Genomic DNA, 15,432 nt, shown 5'->3' on the forward strand with positions numbered 1-15,432 from the left:
AAAGAACCTGATAAGAATACGATGAAATGTTTAATGAAAATAAAACAAGGAGCACTCAGCTTTGATATAAAAAACTCAATAGCCTCATTACTAGGATTTAGAAAAATAATTTTAAAAAAAAAGGTAAAAATAAATCTCAGAATATTATTGATATTATCGGTTTCAATAATATTAACATTCATTGCAATATTATATCTGGAGCTAAAGATAATTGTAAAGATACAGATATATTATATACTTTTAATCTAACTGAACCACCAGGTTACTTGATAAATTTTATACCAACTAATATCTTGTATCAAAATGTATTTAAAGATAGAATAGAATATATAGAGTTTCAAATTAAAGATGAGCATGGAAGACCTATAGGCTTTAATGGCGATGTATTAAATTTTACTTTACATTTTGGGTAGATATAGATATAGAATAAAAGATAAACATAAACATGAACTTAATTACAAAACTCTCCGATCCCAATTAATTCTTAGTTTACCATTAATATTTCTATTTTTAGTTATATCAATTAAAATATAATTATAAGGCTCTTTCCATACCTTATTACATATATTAGCAAAATCATTATAACTAAGTTCAACATTATTAAAGAAATCTTGATATATCGATGCTAGGACTTTACCTCTCTGTTCAAATAAAATAAATGGATTACAGTTCTCTCTAACACTCTGCCTATCCAGAGAGAACAGGTTTTGATTAAGATATATCATTTTGCAATTATTATGTCTACCTCTACAAAAGTATTCATTAATAACTGGTTCTTTGGCTCTAACATCATCGAATATCATTAGTTTCTTTAAGTCTTTGGGTAGTTTATCAGGAGATGGTAAATCTTTTATATCTTTAATAAATTCTATAATTGCTTTTGGGTTTATTCTTTCTAATCGTATTGATCACCAATAGGTCCAATGATGTAGAGCTTATCAAAATATATACTAGCTAGAATTAGTTTTTTTAATAAGAATGTCTTACCACATTCACTAGGACCAGATATTATACATATAAAGTTATCTGGGAATGCGGCTTCAGTAATTATATCATCATCATTTAGCCATGATTGTAGATCTTCATTTATATTTATAGAAATATTGTTACTAAGACGTTCTTTGTTGTTAGGTTTGCCCTTCTGATAGGACTTCGTCCATCCGGGAACCGGTTCCACCGATGCTTCGCCATGTTTTTCATCAAATTGATATATATCATTATCATTAACGTTTTCATTATCATTATCATTAACATTATCATTAACATCATCATCATCATTATCATTAACATTATTAGCAAAGCTACTTCGTAGATCATTATCATTAACATTATAATTAACATTATCTTTATCCTTAACATTATCATTATCATTAACATTATTAGCAAAGCTACTTCGTAGATCATTAACATTATCATTATCATTATCATTATCATTATCATTTTCATTATCATTATCATTATCATTATCATTATCATTATCATTATCATTATCATTAACATTATCGTTATCATTATCATTATCATTATCATTATCATTATCATTAACATTAACATTACAACCTAAATAGATTGGATGTAGATTGACAATAATGTTGAAGTTAGGTTCACTTTTGTTATCTGGAGTTTGATCTCTCATTACAATTTCAATTGGTGTTAGACTTATATCTTTACCTATATCTTTTATTCTGATATCACTCATAGCATTATTATCAATATTAAATTTATTATTGAATTCCTCAAAAGTTAGGATAAGCATTTTTATATAATAAATTTTATATATAAAAATGGATAAAGGTGGTATACTTTTTTTCTTATTATTATATTTGGAATTTGTTATTTATTATATGATTCAATACCAAGTAAATATACAAAACTAGAAGAAAGCTTTTGGTGGATTTATGAATCGGAATCTAGTTAGATTTGAATATGAAAAGTCACCATTACATACTATTGTTTATGGTGGAACTGGTACAGGGAAAACATATTTTATTAGACAATACTTAAAATTACAATCAACCCAAAACCAAGACCAAAACCAAAACCAAGACCAAAACCAAAACCAAGACCAAAACCAAAACCAAGACCAAAACCAAAACCAAGACCAAGCTAAAAATATAGTTATAGTGTGTAAATATGACAGAGACTGGATCGATCTTGAGTCTAATAAATTTTATACTGGGTTTAATAAATGTGATATAAATATGATCACAAAAAATAATGTGCATAAATTTCAAAATTGTGTAATAGTACTTGATGGTATGGGTGATAGGTTAAATAAGGATATAGGTTATTATTTTACTGAAGGTAGACATTATAATATTCAAATGATTGTAATGTGTCATAAACCAGCTCAAATAATTAAAACAGCAAGAATGAGTTGTGATACTATTTTTTTAACAAAATATAATGGATCTATTTAAAAACTTTAATGAGATATATAAATGTGAACATGACTTTATTAAAATAATTAATGAGTTGAATAGCAACCATTATAATCGTACAGATGGAATGTCAGATGATTTAGAAAGAGAAGATATAATAAAACTTATAGCATATATGAAACCACTAATGATTAATGCAACAGATAGAAATGTTATTAATCATGATAATTTTCAGTTTTATTTTAATACACTTCTTACTTTAAATAATATTAAAATCCAGAATGATGCTCTAACTAAAGTAATGATTATGGGAAAGTGTATAAAAAGTTTGTCAACTATTGGTGGAACTATAAGCTCAGGTTTAAATATATTTAGTTATAATTATCCCGATATAATATCAAGAAATGCTGGGAGTGTAGCAATGGGAGCAAGCACAATGTTGAGTAGAGTAAATACGTAAGTTAACGTTGGATATGGAGAAGAGTTGGATAAGGATCTACGAAGTGGTTATACTGATCCACAAAATACAATAAAAGAGGTATATATAAATCAGTGTAACTGTGACTTCGTCAATGAAGAGATGGGAATTTTGAATAGAAAGGGAGGAAAATTTTTAACCAGGCTATATGGAAATAATGTAGAATTTAGAGAAGAGATTATAAATTTTGTTAAAGAATTAGACCTTGAATTCATTTTGGATAAGAGATGTAAAACTAATACACTCAATACGTTAGGAAATAAACATTTAGTAGAGTGTATCACATCTAAAGATAATACTAAAGATTTAATTGAAATCATGGTTAAATATTACCCCACAAATAGATTAGGTAAATATTAAAGTTTACCCTATTATATATGCTTTTAAAATGTTTAGAGTGTAACCATAAATATGGAAACATTGCTGTTTTTAAATATCATTATGAATCATGTCATAAAGATAAAACTGATAAATGTATCTGTGGTAAGTCTTAATTAGAAGTTGTTATAAATGTAATTATGTAAAACCACTAACTGATTTTGATGAGAGTAAGTATACATGTAGAAGTTGTACTTCAGCTAAAGTTAAATTTCCATATTGTACTTCTGTTGTGAGATATGAAGGGATACGGGCTCATGTAAAGAAACAACATCCAGCTGTAGAATTAACTAGAGGATTTAGTAGAAGCTTATTAGATAAAAGACAAAGTCCTAGAGCTGTAAGTCCTTTAGTTATTGTCCAAACAGAGGAAAGTTGTTCATGTAAATATTATATTTTTGTATCATTTCTTATTAATAATGGAAAAAATATAGAAAAAGTAAAAGAAAATTTAAGTTTATTGAAGAGTATAGGTAATTTGAAATAAAAAGTATAAAACAAAATCAAAAAGAGGGAATCACTCTTTAAGAGCGAAAAAGAGCGATCTTTCTACTGGTGGATCACTCCGAATAAGAGTGAATCGCTCTTAAAGAGTGAAATGTAAATTTTGCTTTGATTTTTTGATTTTTTGTTTCATTTTTGATTTTAATTGACTTTTTTATTGAATTTAGAGCTAATATATAGTAGTGGATAAAACAAGGGATTCAACAAACAGTAAAACTTGGCCCGATTCGACATGCGCGCTTAGCGTTAGGAGAAAGGGACAAATTTTACTGGTGGTTGAATCCCTTGTTTTATCCACTACTTGCGACCCCATTTTGACCTACAGTGATTTTATGTCTTTTTATGTAAATTATGAAAACAGTTTCATAACCCGAGACGAATGCAAAAAGTCAACGTGTAACAAATTATAAATTTTGAAGGTTTGATATAAACGACTTCTTGTTGTTCTGAAAATTGAAAAAGCGACATTTGTAGCAAAATTATACTAAAATCTAACTTTCTTCTAGACAAACTGGACTAAATATTGTCACTTTTTCAATCTTGTGTACATTAAGGCCTTCGAGTTTAATTTTGACTTGCTTAGAGGAATGTCTTCGATTGAAAAACAAAAACACTTTTGAAAGTTCCTTTTTTCTACACATTTTTAAAACCAGTCTTGTCTTTTTTCCTAGAAAAACCCGACGGATTAATGCTGGTTTAGAATCCAATCAAGTAAGGTATCTTTTTCTGGCACCTTTGCTTTTTGGAATAGCTCCCTGAGCACTCCAAAATGAAGGTCTTTTGGTTCGTGATGGCCAACCAATTATGAAGTCCCAGCATTTCGGTTAACCCATGGCGGATAATCACCATTTTTGGTCGAAACCATAGTCGACCCCCAAAAATTATCGGCCGACATCATTTATTTTTGTAAAACCCAAAGTCCGTCTATTCATACCATTGCGAGCCAGCGGCCCTAGTTTTAATTAATTTTTCGCTTATTTGTGGAATTTGACAAGTGACCAAGACCTTGTATAATTGCCAATTTGTATAATCGTTCCTTTGTTGTCCTATCCCAAACTGAGGTCCTTATTACATGTACGTAGATACGTTTTGTAAAATTAAGAGGTAGAAGTGGACCGAGTAGTCCTTTTTAATTAGTAGGGGTGCTCGCTGGTAATGACCAAATATTGGTCAACCGCGCTCTATTCACACTTCGACCCCTCAAACAGGGCTTTAATTCTAATAAACTGATGTGGATGAAGATGAAAAGGTAGATTGATGAAGGAAAATTAGGTCGGGATGTTGATTTTTAGAAATGAAGGAGGCATTCGATTTATTGGACGAGGACAAGGACGGTCAGATATCAGTTGAGGACCTGTCTAAGTTCATGCGACTCATCGGCATGTCATCCTCAAGCGCAGAACTCTCAGAACTCATCTTTGAATTCGACTCTGATGGTTAGACTAGGGTTCAATTTATTGCACACCCCCCGGGCCGAGGATTTTGCCCAAAAATAACGGGGAAAAGAGTGTAAAGAGTGTAAAAATAATATTTTTACACCGTTAGTGCCCCCCTTATTAAGGGTGGAATTCCCTGTTAGAGTGGAATTCCCACCCCCATACTTTGAATATATAAATGCCGTATTACGTGCTCCATTGTTATCTGAGTTGACACATATCTGACATTAATCCTGCATAATTATTATAATTCTAACAAGAATCTGGACAAAATTGAACAGAGCAGAAATCAAAAATAACAAAGAATCTTAAAAATTACTGCCAAAGTATCTTATAAATTACACAAAGTGAATAATTCTAACTAGTCACGTGGGAGCTAAGAGTGTACACATTACGCCGCGGAGGTATATCCAAATCGTCACGGGCAAATGCCCGATCAGTGTATCTCTTGTTCGTTTTGCCTATGTTAATACAATGAAAATGCAACAATATTGCGAAATATAGCTACTTTAGCAAAAACAGGCAAAAATGAACGGAATTGTGCAACCCGTGTTCGCAAAGGTGTCCAAACTTTACCCGCGAAGTTAAAGTGCGAACTATGTATCCTATTTTTCGCTTGCTATGTATCACGAATCTGCTCGGTTTATGTAACGTAACGTAACATCGCACGCAACGTAACTTGATTTCGCACTATTATCCACAATTAAGCCTAATTTAATGAGCATTTTGAGCATAAAAGTGAACATTCAAGTTTAATTTATACTACTAGTACTTATTACTACTTTATTACTACTTATCAAATGGTTAAAATGAGAATTATGAAATAAATGTCTTAAATTGAATTTTGAATTTCCGATTATTTACTCAAGAATACATGCAATCTTCAGATGCTCATTTTTTATTTGTAAAACATCTCTTGTCACGGAAAAAAACATTCATTTGATTGTTAATGTTGCTTCACACAATTACAAAGCAAATTTTTTGTTAAGTGAATTAAAAACAATTTGATTTATGAAACTTTTTCTGGAAAATCCCTGAATTTTTTTTTTGAAATCCCTCAATATTTTTTAAGCGACGGAAGAAAACAAAAATGTGGTTGAGTAAAGCTCAAATTTTAGACCAGAACGAAATACTTTTCTTTCATCAAAGCATATGATGTAATCTTGCAGACGATTTGGCAATGCATTATTTTAAATTTGGCCCATTTTGGCATGAAAAGTTCCTTCCTGAACAGAAGACACATAAACAAAGGAATATATAACAATTACTCATAAAACTCAAAACTTCTGAAATGAGTTTGATAACAAAAGTTTTTATATAAGGGCTTGCATCAAGTTTCTCATAGTCAAGAATGGAGACAGAGCTTCATCCCACATCAAAGGAACCTTATTTTATGTGAACTGGTTTCTTTGTCAAGTATATTCTGAAATATACTTTTCACAATATATAACGTCAATTTGATAGTTTTGTAACAAATTTGAAAGCTCAAAAGTTTTATCATTGAGAACATTGAAAGCACGATAGTCTGGCATAGACAACTTTGAACGAACGATAGTCTGGACATAGACAATTTTGAGCGCATGAAACTCTGGATATAGACAACTTTGAACTCAGGAAAATCTGATAATAAACAACTTTGAACGCACGAAAGTCTGGACATAGACAACTTTGAACGCAGGAAAGTCTGATAATAAACAAATTTGAACGCACGAAAGTTTGGAAATAGACAACATTGAACGCACGAAACTCTGATCATTGACAACTTTGAACGCACGAAAGTCTGATTAGAGGATGTTTCGACAGCTGAATTGTTAAAATAAGTAAAAAAAATATTGTTAATTGTTAAAATAGGTAAAAAACTGTCAAAAATATCAACAGTTGAACTAACGAACAACTCAAATGTTTTCCAGTATGTTTTGAGGTCTGCTCCCCTCCTCCTTTTTTAACTGGGCTGGGGAATGATTACGCGAGGGGTTACAAACAAACAACTATAGGAGATTTTGAGAAGAGTACTAGCTAAAAAACCAAGCTCAAAATCTATCTTCATACAAAACAATGCACAATAAATCGTTAAATGACTATAAAGGATATAAAATGACTCTTAATCTTTTAAATCACTATAAATTAAACAAAATTTCTAGTTAAAATTCGTTAAAAGCAAAGTTTACAATTTTCCGTATAAAAACCATACTTTTTCCTAGTCGAGATTTGGTAAAAAATTATTTTCTTCTATATTTTTGTGCACTGGGGATGCTCCTTGCCAAGATTGGTTCAATTTGGACAACCCTATGACCAAATCAAAAATAACACTAAACACTTAAATTTCGTTTTGCGCGAAATTTGCAAATTTCCGTATGAAAACCTAACTTTTTCCGTAGGCAAAATAAAGCAAAACTTTTTTGTCCTTCACTCTTCGCAGACAGGGGATACTCCATGCTAGGATTGGTTCGACTTGGACAACTCTATAACCCAATCAAAATAAACTATAGTAACAATCATTGTTCGCAATTTTTTCAAAATCGTATCAAACCTAATTTTTTTCTTAGGCAAGATATAGCAGAAGTTCTGTTTGTTCTACACTCTATGTCTACAGGAGACACTGCGCGCCAGGTTTGGTTCAATTTTAATAATTTCTTGACACAATGAAACAGGCCTAATTTTCAAATTTGTTTTTGCAAAATTTGCAAGTTTCCGTATGAGAACCTATCTTTTTCCTACGCAAATATTAGCGGGAATTCTTTTCGTCCTGCACTCTATCTACACGAGGGAAACTTCATACCATTTCATAAAATTACTTATTTGTTACTGGCAGAGAATTTGCAGATTGAAGGATGACGCAAAACTGTCGGAGGATGAAAATGGAGGAGATAAAAAGAGCTCAGAGGGAGAGAAAAATAAAATTGATAATTCTGAAATGAAATTTTTAGAAAAAAGGAGCCAGCTGTCGACAGTACTCTAAAATTTTGCTGTATAAAGTCTGTCAGTGAACAGAACTTGATAAATTTTGATTAAAAGTATTTTTTTCTAATTATTTCCTTTTTCTTTGCATCTCTCTTATTCTCAGCTATTCTTAGAAAATGATTATTTGCCTTGGTTTACAAATAAACACAATTTCATAAATTAGTCCTTTATGACATAATCGGCCAGTCCCACATTGATATACAAGGCTTTATTTGATCAAGGGATTTTTGGAAAAAAATCGATGGATCAGCTTTTCAATTTTGTTTTTCAATTTGTTTCTATTCAAATCGCTTTACAGTTTTAAAAGCTTCAATTAAATCTTTAATAAAGTGTTTTTACAAAGTATTAAATCACTTTTGCATGCTCAAAAAGCGGGCTTTAAATTAGACTTAATTAAGGATTAGAGATCCTTTTAATGCGGACAATACCTGAAACAAGCGGAAACGTGCTACAAGACTTGTCACCTATTTTCAAATCTTAAAGTATTTAAGTTTCGCAAAATTGCCTCAACCCTTTTTCTGAAAAATAGGATACCAAGGATGTCTCCTAATTTGATAAATTTTATGTATCAAATTTTCGGGCAAATTTTATAAAGGTGGAAGTTTTGAGGTATACATCTGCAGTGTAATGCATTCTAGGTTACCTAAAACGTTCATTTAATTTACCGAATATGTTTTGGTTTTCAAAAAAAACAAAGTAATTGGGTTTTTAGTACAATTTCTTTCTTCTGTTCATTTTATTTATATTTTCATGTACTAGATTATTTTTGTTCAACAAAATTTCTCGCTAGCAGCTGTCTTTATCTCAGAATTTGTAGGCAACAGCTTCCATGAATTACAAAAATGCCATAATTTGAGCGCACTAACTCGTTCTTCTCGAGCACAACATGTCCAAATTAGGAAAAAGATTAATAGTTTTCTGTTAATTGTAGTAATTCGTGACAATTTAAATTTATTAGATGAACAAGATTGAACTACTTGACTTTCCTCATAATAGATTAATAGAAAAAAAATCAAAAAGAAAAAAAAGCCCTGAAACTTTTCCTATGAAACTCATTATGTTTAGTTCTTTTCGTGCACAAAAAACAATGAGACCATTTTTGACGACTGACAATATGTAGTTTTCTTTATATTGCAAAACTTACTTTTTCATCAAAAGAAAAGGTTTAGCTTCACCCAAAAAAAATGTGCAACCTGAAATTCAACGACCCAATTAATAATACATATAATTAAAATTTGTTATTCCCAAAATTTGCAAAATCATATTAAAACCTAATTTTTTTTCCTAGGCAAAAACTTTTCTTCTTCTACACTTTATGTACACAGGGGATACTCTATGCCAAGTTTGGTTCAATTTGGCAAACTTCTTGACCCAATGGAACAGACCTATTTTTCAAGTTCGTTAATCGCAAAATTCGCAAATCTTAGTATGAAAACATTACTTTTTCCTAGGCAAACAATAGCGAGAACTTTGTTTGTTCTAAACACTATCTACACAGGGGATACTCGGTACCATTTTATCAAGATACTTATGTGTAATTGGCAGAGATTTTGCAGGTTGAAGGAAGAAGCAAAACTGTTGCAGGGAGAAAGTGGGAAAAAATTGAGGGAAAAAGAGGAGGAGATGAAAACAGCTCAGAGGGAGAGAGATGCCGAGGAGAAGAGACTGAAGTAAAAACAAAACAAATTTTTCTGAAATTATATTTAAAAAAAAAAGACCTGGCTGTTGGCAGTACTATTAGATTTCGCTGTATTAAGCCTGTCAGCGAACAGAACTTGATTAAATCTTTAAATAAAGTATTTTTTCTTAATTATTTCTTTTTTTCTTTTCTTTTCTCTTATCCTCGGTTATTCGTAGAAAATGATTATTTGCCCTGTATTTCAAATAACTAAAGTTCATAAAAAAACCAACCAATTTCATAAATTAGTCCTTTAATACAAAATCGGTCAGTCCCACTTTGATACACAAGGCTTTTTTTGAGCGAGGGATTTTTTGGAAAAATATCAATGGATCGGTTTTTCGATTCTGTCTTTAAGTTTTTTTGTATTTTAATTGCTTCAAAGCTTAAAAGCTTCAATTAAATCTTTAATAAGGTACTTATTACAAAGTATTAAATCACTTTTGCACGCTCAAAATGCGAGCTTTTAATTAGGATTAATTGAGGATTAGAGATAATTTTTATGCGAAAAATACCTATAATGAGCGGAAACGTGCTACAAGACTTGTCACCTTTTTTAAAAATCCTCAAGTTCGCAACCTTTTTTCCGAAAAAATAGGATACAAAGATGTCTCCTAATTTGGTTCAATTTATGTATCTAACTTTCGGGCAAATTTTACTAATGCAGAAGTTTTGAGGTATACATCTGCGGTGCAATGCATTCTAGGACACATAAAGCGTTCATTAGAGTTATCGATTATGTTTTGGTTTTCGAAAAAAAAGTATTTAAATTTTTAATACAATTTCTTTCTTCGGTTTATTTCAGTTATATTCTCAGGTACTAGATTATTATGCTCAACAAAATTTTCAGCTAGCAGCTGGCTTTGTCTCAGATTTTTGTAGAGAACCGTTTTCATGAACTACAAAAAAGCCACAATTTGAGCATTATTCGTTCTTCTCGAGCACAACATGTCCAAATTAGGAAATTGATGAATTGTTTTCTTTCAGTTGTAGTCGTTCGCGACAATTTGAAGACATTAGATGAACAAAATTGAGCTAATTAGTTTTCCTCATAATAGACTAATTGAGAAAAAAAATTTAAAAAAAGCGCCCTGAAAACTTTTCAATAATTCATTCATTTTAGTTCTTTTCGTTCACACAAACAATGAGAATCGTTTCCTACTCATTTTATGTAGCTTTCGTTAAATTGTAAAACTCACTTTTTTTACCCAAAAAAAGAAAATTTTTGCCTTCGCCAAAAATATTTTCAATATGCAACCTGAAATTCAACTTGCGATCTGTTATAATAACTTTTAGAAGCAGATTGATGCTCATGTTTTGGACATTTATATAAAGCTTAATTTTGATATTTTGAATGTTTTCCCAATTTAACCAGATTAACTTTGTTTTCGTCTGTCATTAGGTTGTGATTCTCATTTTCTTTGATTGTTGTTGAAAAATCAACAAACACTTTTATATAAAGCACATTTTTAGAAGGAAGATTACATGACGAAGTGCTATGAAGATCGAGACATTAAGTTCAGATTCTGAGAGGATGATTAGTTATATATAACATATTGGCTGCGATCTACAAAAAACTTATTAATATGTCTAAAGATCATCTTCCGGAAAATGCTCATGTCAAACATTTTCACTAGTTTTTTTCTCGAAAATATGAACAATTTTAGTTTTGAACTCACAAAAAATTCTAGTCCCCTATCGTCTATCTATCCATAGATTGCCTAAAAATTAATGAACGAAATCAAGGCGATTGTAGGCAATTGACCGTTAGAACAGAAAATGAATGAGTCCACTATCTCAAATTATTTGATGTGATTCGTCTTCTCCTATGCAATTTGTTTCCAACAGTTTTTGAAAGAGCATTGAAGACTAATGACTGCATCACAGTTTTTCTGCATCTTTTTTGTAGCCATTTTTGAAAAAAAAAGTTTTATTATTTGTTCAATTCTTTTATCAGGGGAACTCGTTGAGAAAATCTGATAGTTGTTGCCATGTTTCTGATGTAAACAATTGTTAAAACATTTCGCTCTTCTATTTTCATTAATTGTTGACATAGCAAAGCTTTTGAGATTATGTTCACCAAAGACAATGTTTCCGTTATCAAAATATTCCGCTAAATTTTCATAATCTATATTAGCAAAATAACTGTTCAAAACGTGTGGAACAATATCATAGTTTGGTGATCTTTTGTTTGAAAAACTGCGCTTAAATTTTCATGTTTTTCCCATTTTGACCAATTAGTTATAATGATCGAAACAATTATTTTGATTGCCTTCGTTGCAAGATTTAGTCAATTTCAATATTCCGTATGATTTGGCACAGCGGGTTTCTCAATCCATTTGTCAAAAGTTTTAACTTTTTAAATCTTTTTTTTTTGTAAGTTTACTTCAGTTGGTATGGCGGATAATTTGCAACTCTCCTTGGCAAAATTAACTTTAAAATATGACCAGAATCAAAGGTACTTGATGCCAATTTACTTTACAAGCCAATATTTCAGTTCTAGAATACGTATTCGATTTTTTCTCTTCCCGGGTCGCCACTTCCTATGTTCCGTAGAAGGATCAAATATGATTTTTGAATAAAATCAGGAAAACCAAATATGATTCTCGCTTGAATCAATTACACACTAAATAAAGTTCAGGTAAATTTACCTGAAAAAATACCTTAACTTACCTGAAACGTTCAGGTAGTTTTGCCTTACCTGAACTTACCTTAACTTACCTCAACTTTACCTGAAAATTACCTGAAAAATTAAGGGGGCACCACCTGAACTTTTACCTGAACATACCTTAAATTTACCTGAAAAACACACCTGAACAGTTAAGGTAAAATTACCTAAACTTACCTGAAAAACGCGCAAAAATCACCTTAAAATTTAAGGTAAAAATACCTGAATGAATACCTGAAATTTACCTTAAAAATACCTTAAATTTAACCTGAACTTTTAAGGTAAATTATATTAGTTAAGGTAAATTTACCTTAAAAATTAAGGTAAAAAATTAAGGTGTTTTTAAGGTAACTTAAGGTATGTTCAGGTAAAAGTTCAGGTGGTGCCCCCTTAATTTTTCAGGTAATTTTCAGGTAAAAAGTAACGGATTTAAGGTAAAATTAAGGTGCGTTCAGGTGTGTTAAGGTAAAGTTCAGGCAAGGCAAAACTACCTGAACCGGTTCAGGTAAAAAAATTTCAGGTAAAATTACCTGAAAAATTAAGGTAAATTATGTGTACACAGCCGACTGGGGAAAAAGTCTTAGCTTGTTCATGAGAATCTTTAGTTTCTTTGATGACTAGAAAGGGTGCATTGCTGAGGCCCACGAGGGAGCAGCACCTAAACCAGAAGGCAGTCTAGACGTCAAAGAAAAGAAAGAGACTCAAAAAAGCTAAGACAAAAGCAGGAAGGGAGCAAGAAAAGAGGAGCGCAGACGACAAAAAAAAACGAAAGGCGCAAGGCAGGCGAAACAGAAAAAAAAAGCTGTTTAAAACCCAACAGCGAGGAGCAAGAAAAGCGAGAGAAAAAGAGAAAAGGCACAAAAAACTGGGTTGTGTAGGCTCCACAAAGGAGGATGTGGAAGTCTTAGCTTGTTCATGAGAATCTTTAGTTTCTTTGATGACTAGAAAGGGTGCATTGCTGAGGCCCACGAGGGAGCAGCACCTAAACCAGAAGGCAGTCTAGACGTCAAAGAAAAGAAAGAGACCCAAAAAAGCTAAGACAAAAACGGGAAGGGAGCAAGAAAAGAGGAGCGCAGACGACAAAAAAAAACGAAAAAAGAGCGAAAAAGGGGCGAGGCAGGCGAAACAGAAAAACAAACCTCTTAAAAACCAAACAGCGCGAGGAGCAAGAAAAGCGAGAGAAAAAGAGGAAAGGCACAAAAAACTGGTTTGTGTAGGCTCCACAAAGGAGGATGGGGAAGTCTTAGCTTGTTCATGAGAATCTTTAGTTTCTTTGATGACTAGAAAGGGTGCATTGCTGAGGCCCACGAGGGAGCAGCACCTAAACCAGAAGGCAGTCTAGACGTCAAAGAAAAGAAAGAGACCCAAAAAAGCTAAGACAAAAGCAGGAAGGGAGCAAGAAAAGAGGAGCGCAGACGACAAAAAAAAACGAAAGGCGCAAGGCAGGCGAAACAGAAAAACAAAACTGTTTAAAACCAAACAGCGAGGAGCAACAAAAGCGAGAGAAAAAGAGGAAAGGCACAAAAAACTGGGTTGTGTAGGCTCCACAAAGGAGCATGGGGAAGTCTTAGCTTGTTCATGAGAATCTTTAGTTTCTTTGATGACTAGAAAGGGTGCATTCCTGAGGCCCACGAGGGAGCAGCACCTGAACCAGAAGGCAGTCTAGACGTCAAAGAAAAGAAAGAGACCCAAAAAAGCTAAGACAAAAACAGGAAGGGAGCAAGAAAAGAGGAGCGCAGACGACAAAAAAACGAAAAAAGAGCAAAAAAGGGGCGAGGCAGGCGAAACAGAAAAACAAAACTCTTAAAAACCAAACAGCGCGAGCAGCAACAAAAGCGAGAGAAAAAGAGAAAAGGCACAAAAAACTGGATTGTGTAGGCTCCACAAAGGAGGATGGGGAAGTCTTAGCCTTTTCATGAGAATCTTTAGTTTCTTTGATGACTAGAAAGGGTGCATTGCTGAGGCCCACGAGGAGCAGCACCTAAACCAGAAGGCAGTCTAGACGTCAAAGAAAAGAAAGAGACCCAAAAAAGCGAAGACAAAAGCAGCAAGGGAGCAAGAAAAGAGGAGCGCAGACGACAAAAAAACGAAAAAAGAGCAAAAAAGGGGCGAGGCAGGCGAAACAGAAGAACAAAACTCTTAAAAACCAAACAGCGCGAGCAGCAACAAAAGCGAGAGAAAAAGAGAAAAGGCACAAAAAACTGGATTGTGTAGGCTCCACAAAGGAGGATGGGGAAGTCTTAGCCTTTTCATGAGAATCTTTAGTTTCTTTGATGACTAGAAAGGGTGCATTGCTGAGGCCCACCAGGGAGCAGCACCTAAACCAGAAGGCAGTCTAGACGTCAAAGAAAAGAAAGAGACCCAAAAAAGCTAAGACAAAAACAAAGGGAGCAAGAAAAGAGGAGCGCAGACGGCAGAAAGAGCGAAAAAGGGGCGAGGCAGGTCAAACAGAAAAACAAAACTGTTGAAAACCAAACAGAGCGAGGACCAAATTACAAAAAGCGAGAGACACAAGAAAAGGTGAATTGCTGAGGCCCACGAGGGAGCCGCACCTAAAACAGAATGCATTGTAGACGTCAAAGAAAATAAAGAGACCCAAAAAAAGCAAAGACAAAAATAGGAAGGGAGCAAACCAAACAGAGCCAGGAGCAAATTAAAAAAAGCGACAATGACAAAAGGAAAAAACGAAAAGTCGGATAACAAACAATAGTAAGAAACGCTAAGAAAATTAAATCGGAACATAAAAGATCATTTCTCATGATTCCTTTGGAGGATATCCTTGTATACGCTCAGGAAACTTAACGTTCCCATCACAGCACCTCTAGGGAACAACCAACAGAAATAAAAACAAAATCCAAAACCCCTCAAAAACAGCCAGAGCAATGAAGAGCAAATTACAAAAGCGGGAGAGAAACACAGACAAAAAGAAAACGCAAAAAAGAGCTACC

The 15,432-nt window shown here is 32.7% G+C and overlaps 1 protein-coding gene across 8 annotated transcripts in view; it reads left to right on the top strand.

Moving 5' to 3' along the window:
- LOC142337273 (neo-calmodulin-like) overlaps positions 1-15,432 on the top strand; it is a 105,433-nt gene that overhangs the window by 40,998 nt on the left and 49,003 nt on the right. For all 8 annotated transcript variants that reach the window (XM_075386446.1, XM_075386440.1, XM_075386443.1 and 5 more), the window contains exon 4: positions 5,034-5,177. In XM_075386446.1, coding sequence (XP_075242561.1) covers positions 5,034-5,177 — 144 coding nt within the window. The remainder of the gene's footprint in view (positions 1-5,033; positions 5,178-15,432) is intronic.

This window comes from Convolutriloba macropyga, chromosome 3, assembly GCF_964194025.1.
Source record: "Convolutriloba macropyga chromosome 3, txConMacr16.3, whole genome shotgun sequence".
Classification (NCBI taxonomy): Eukaryota; Metazoa; Xenacoelomorpha; order Acoela; family Convolutidae; genus Convolutriloba; species Convolutriloba macropyga.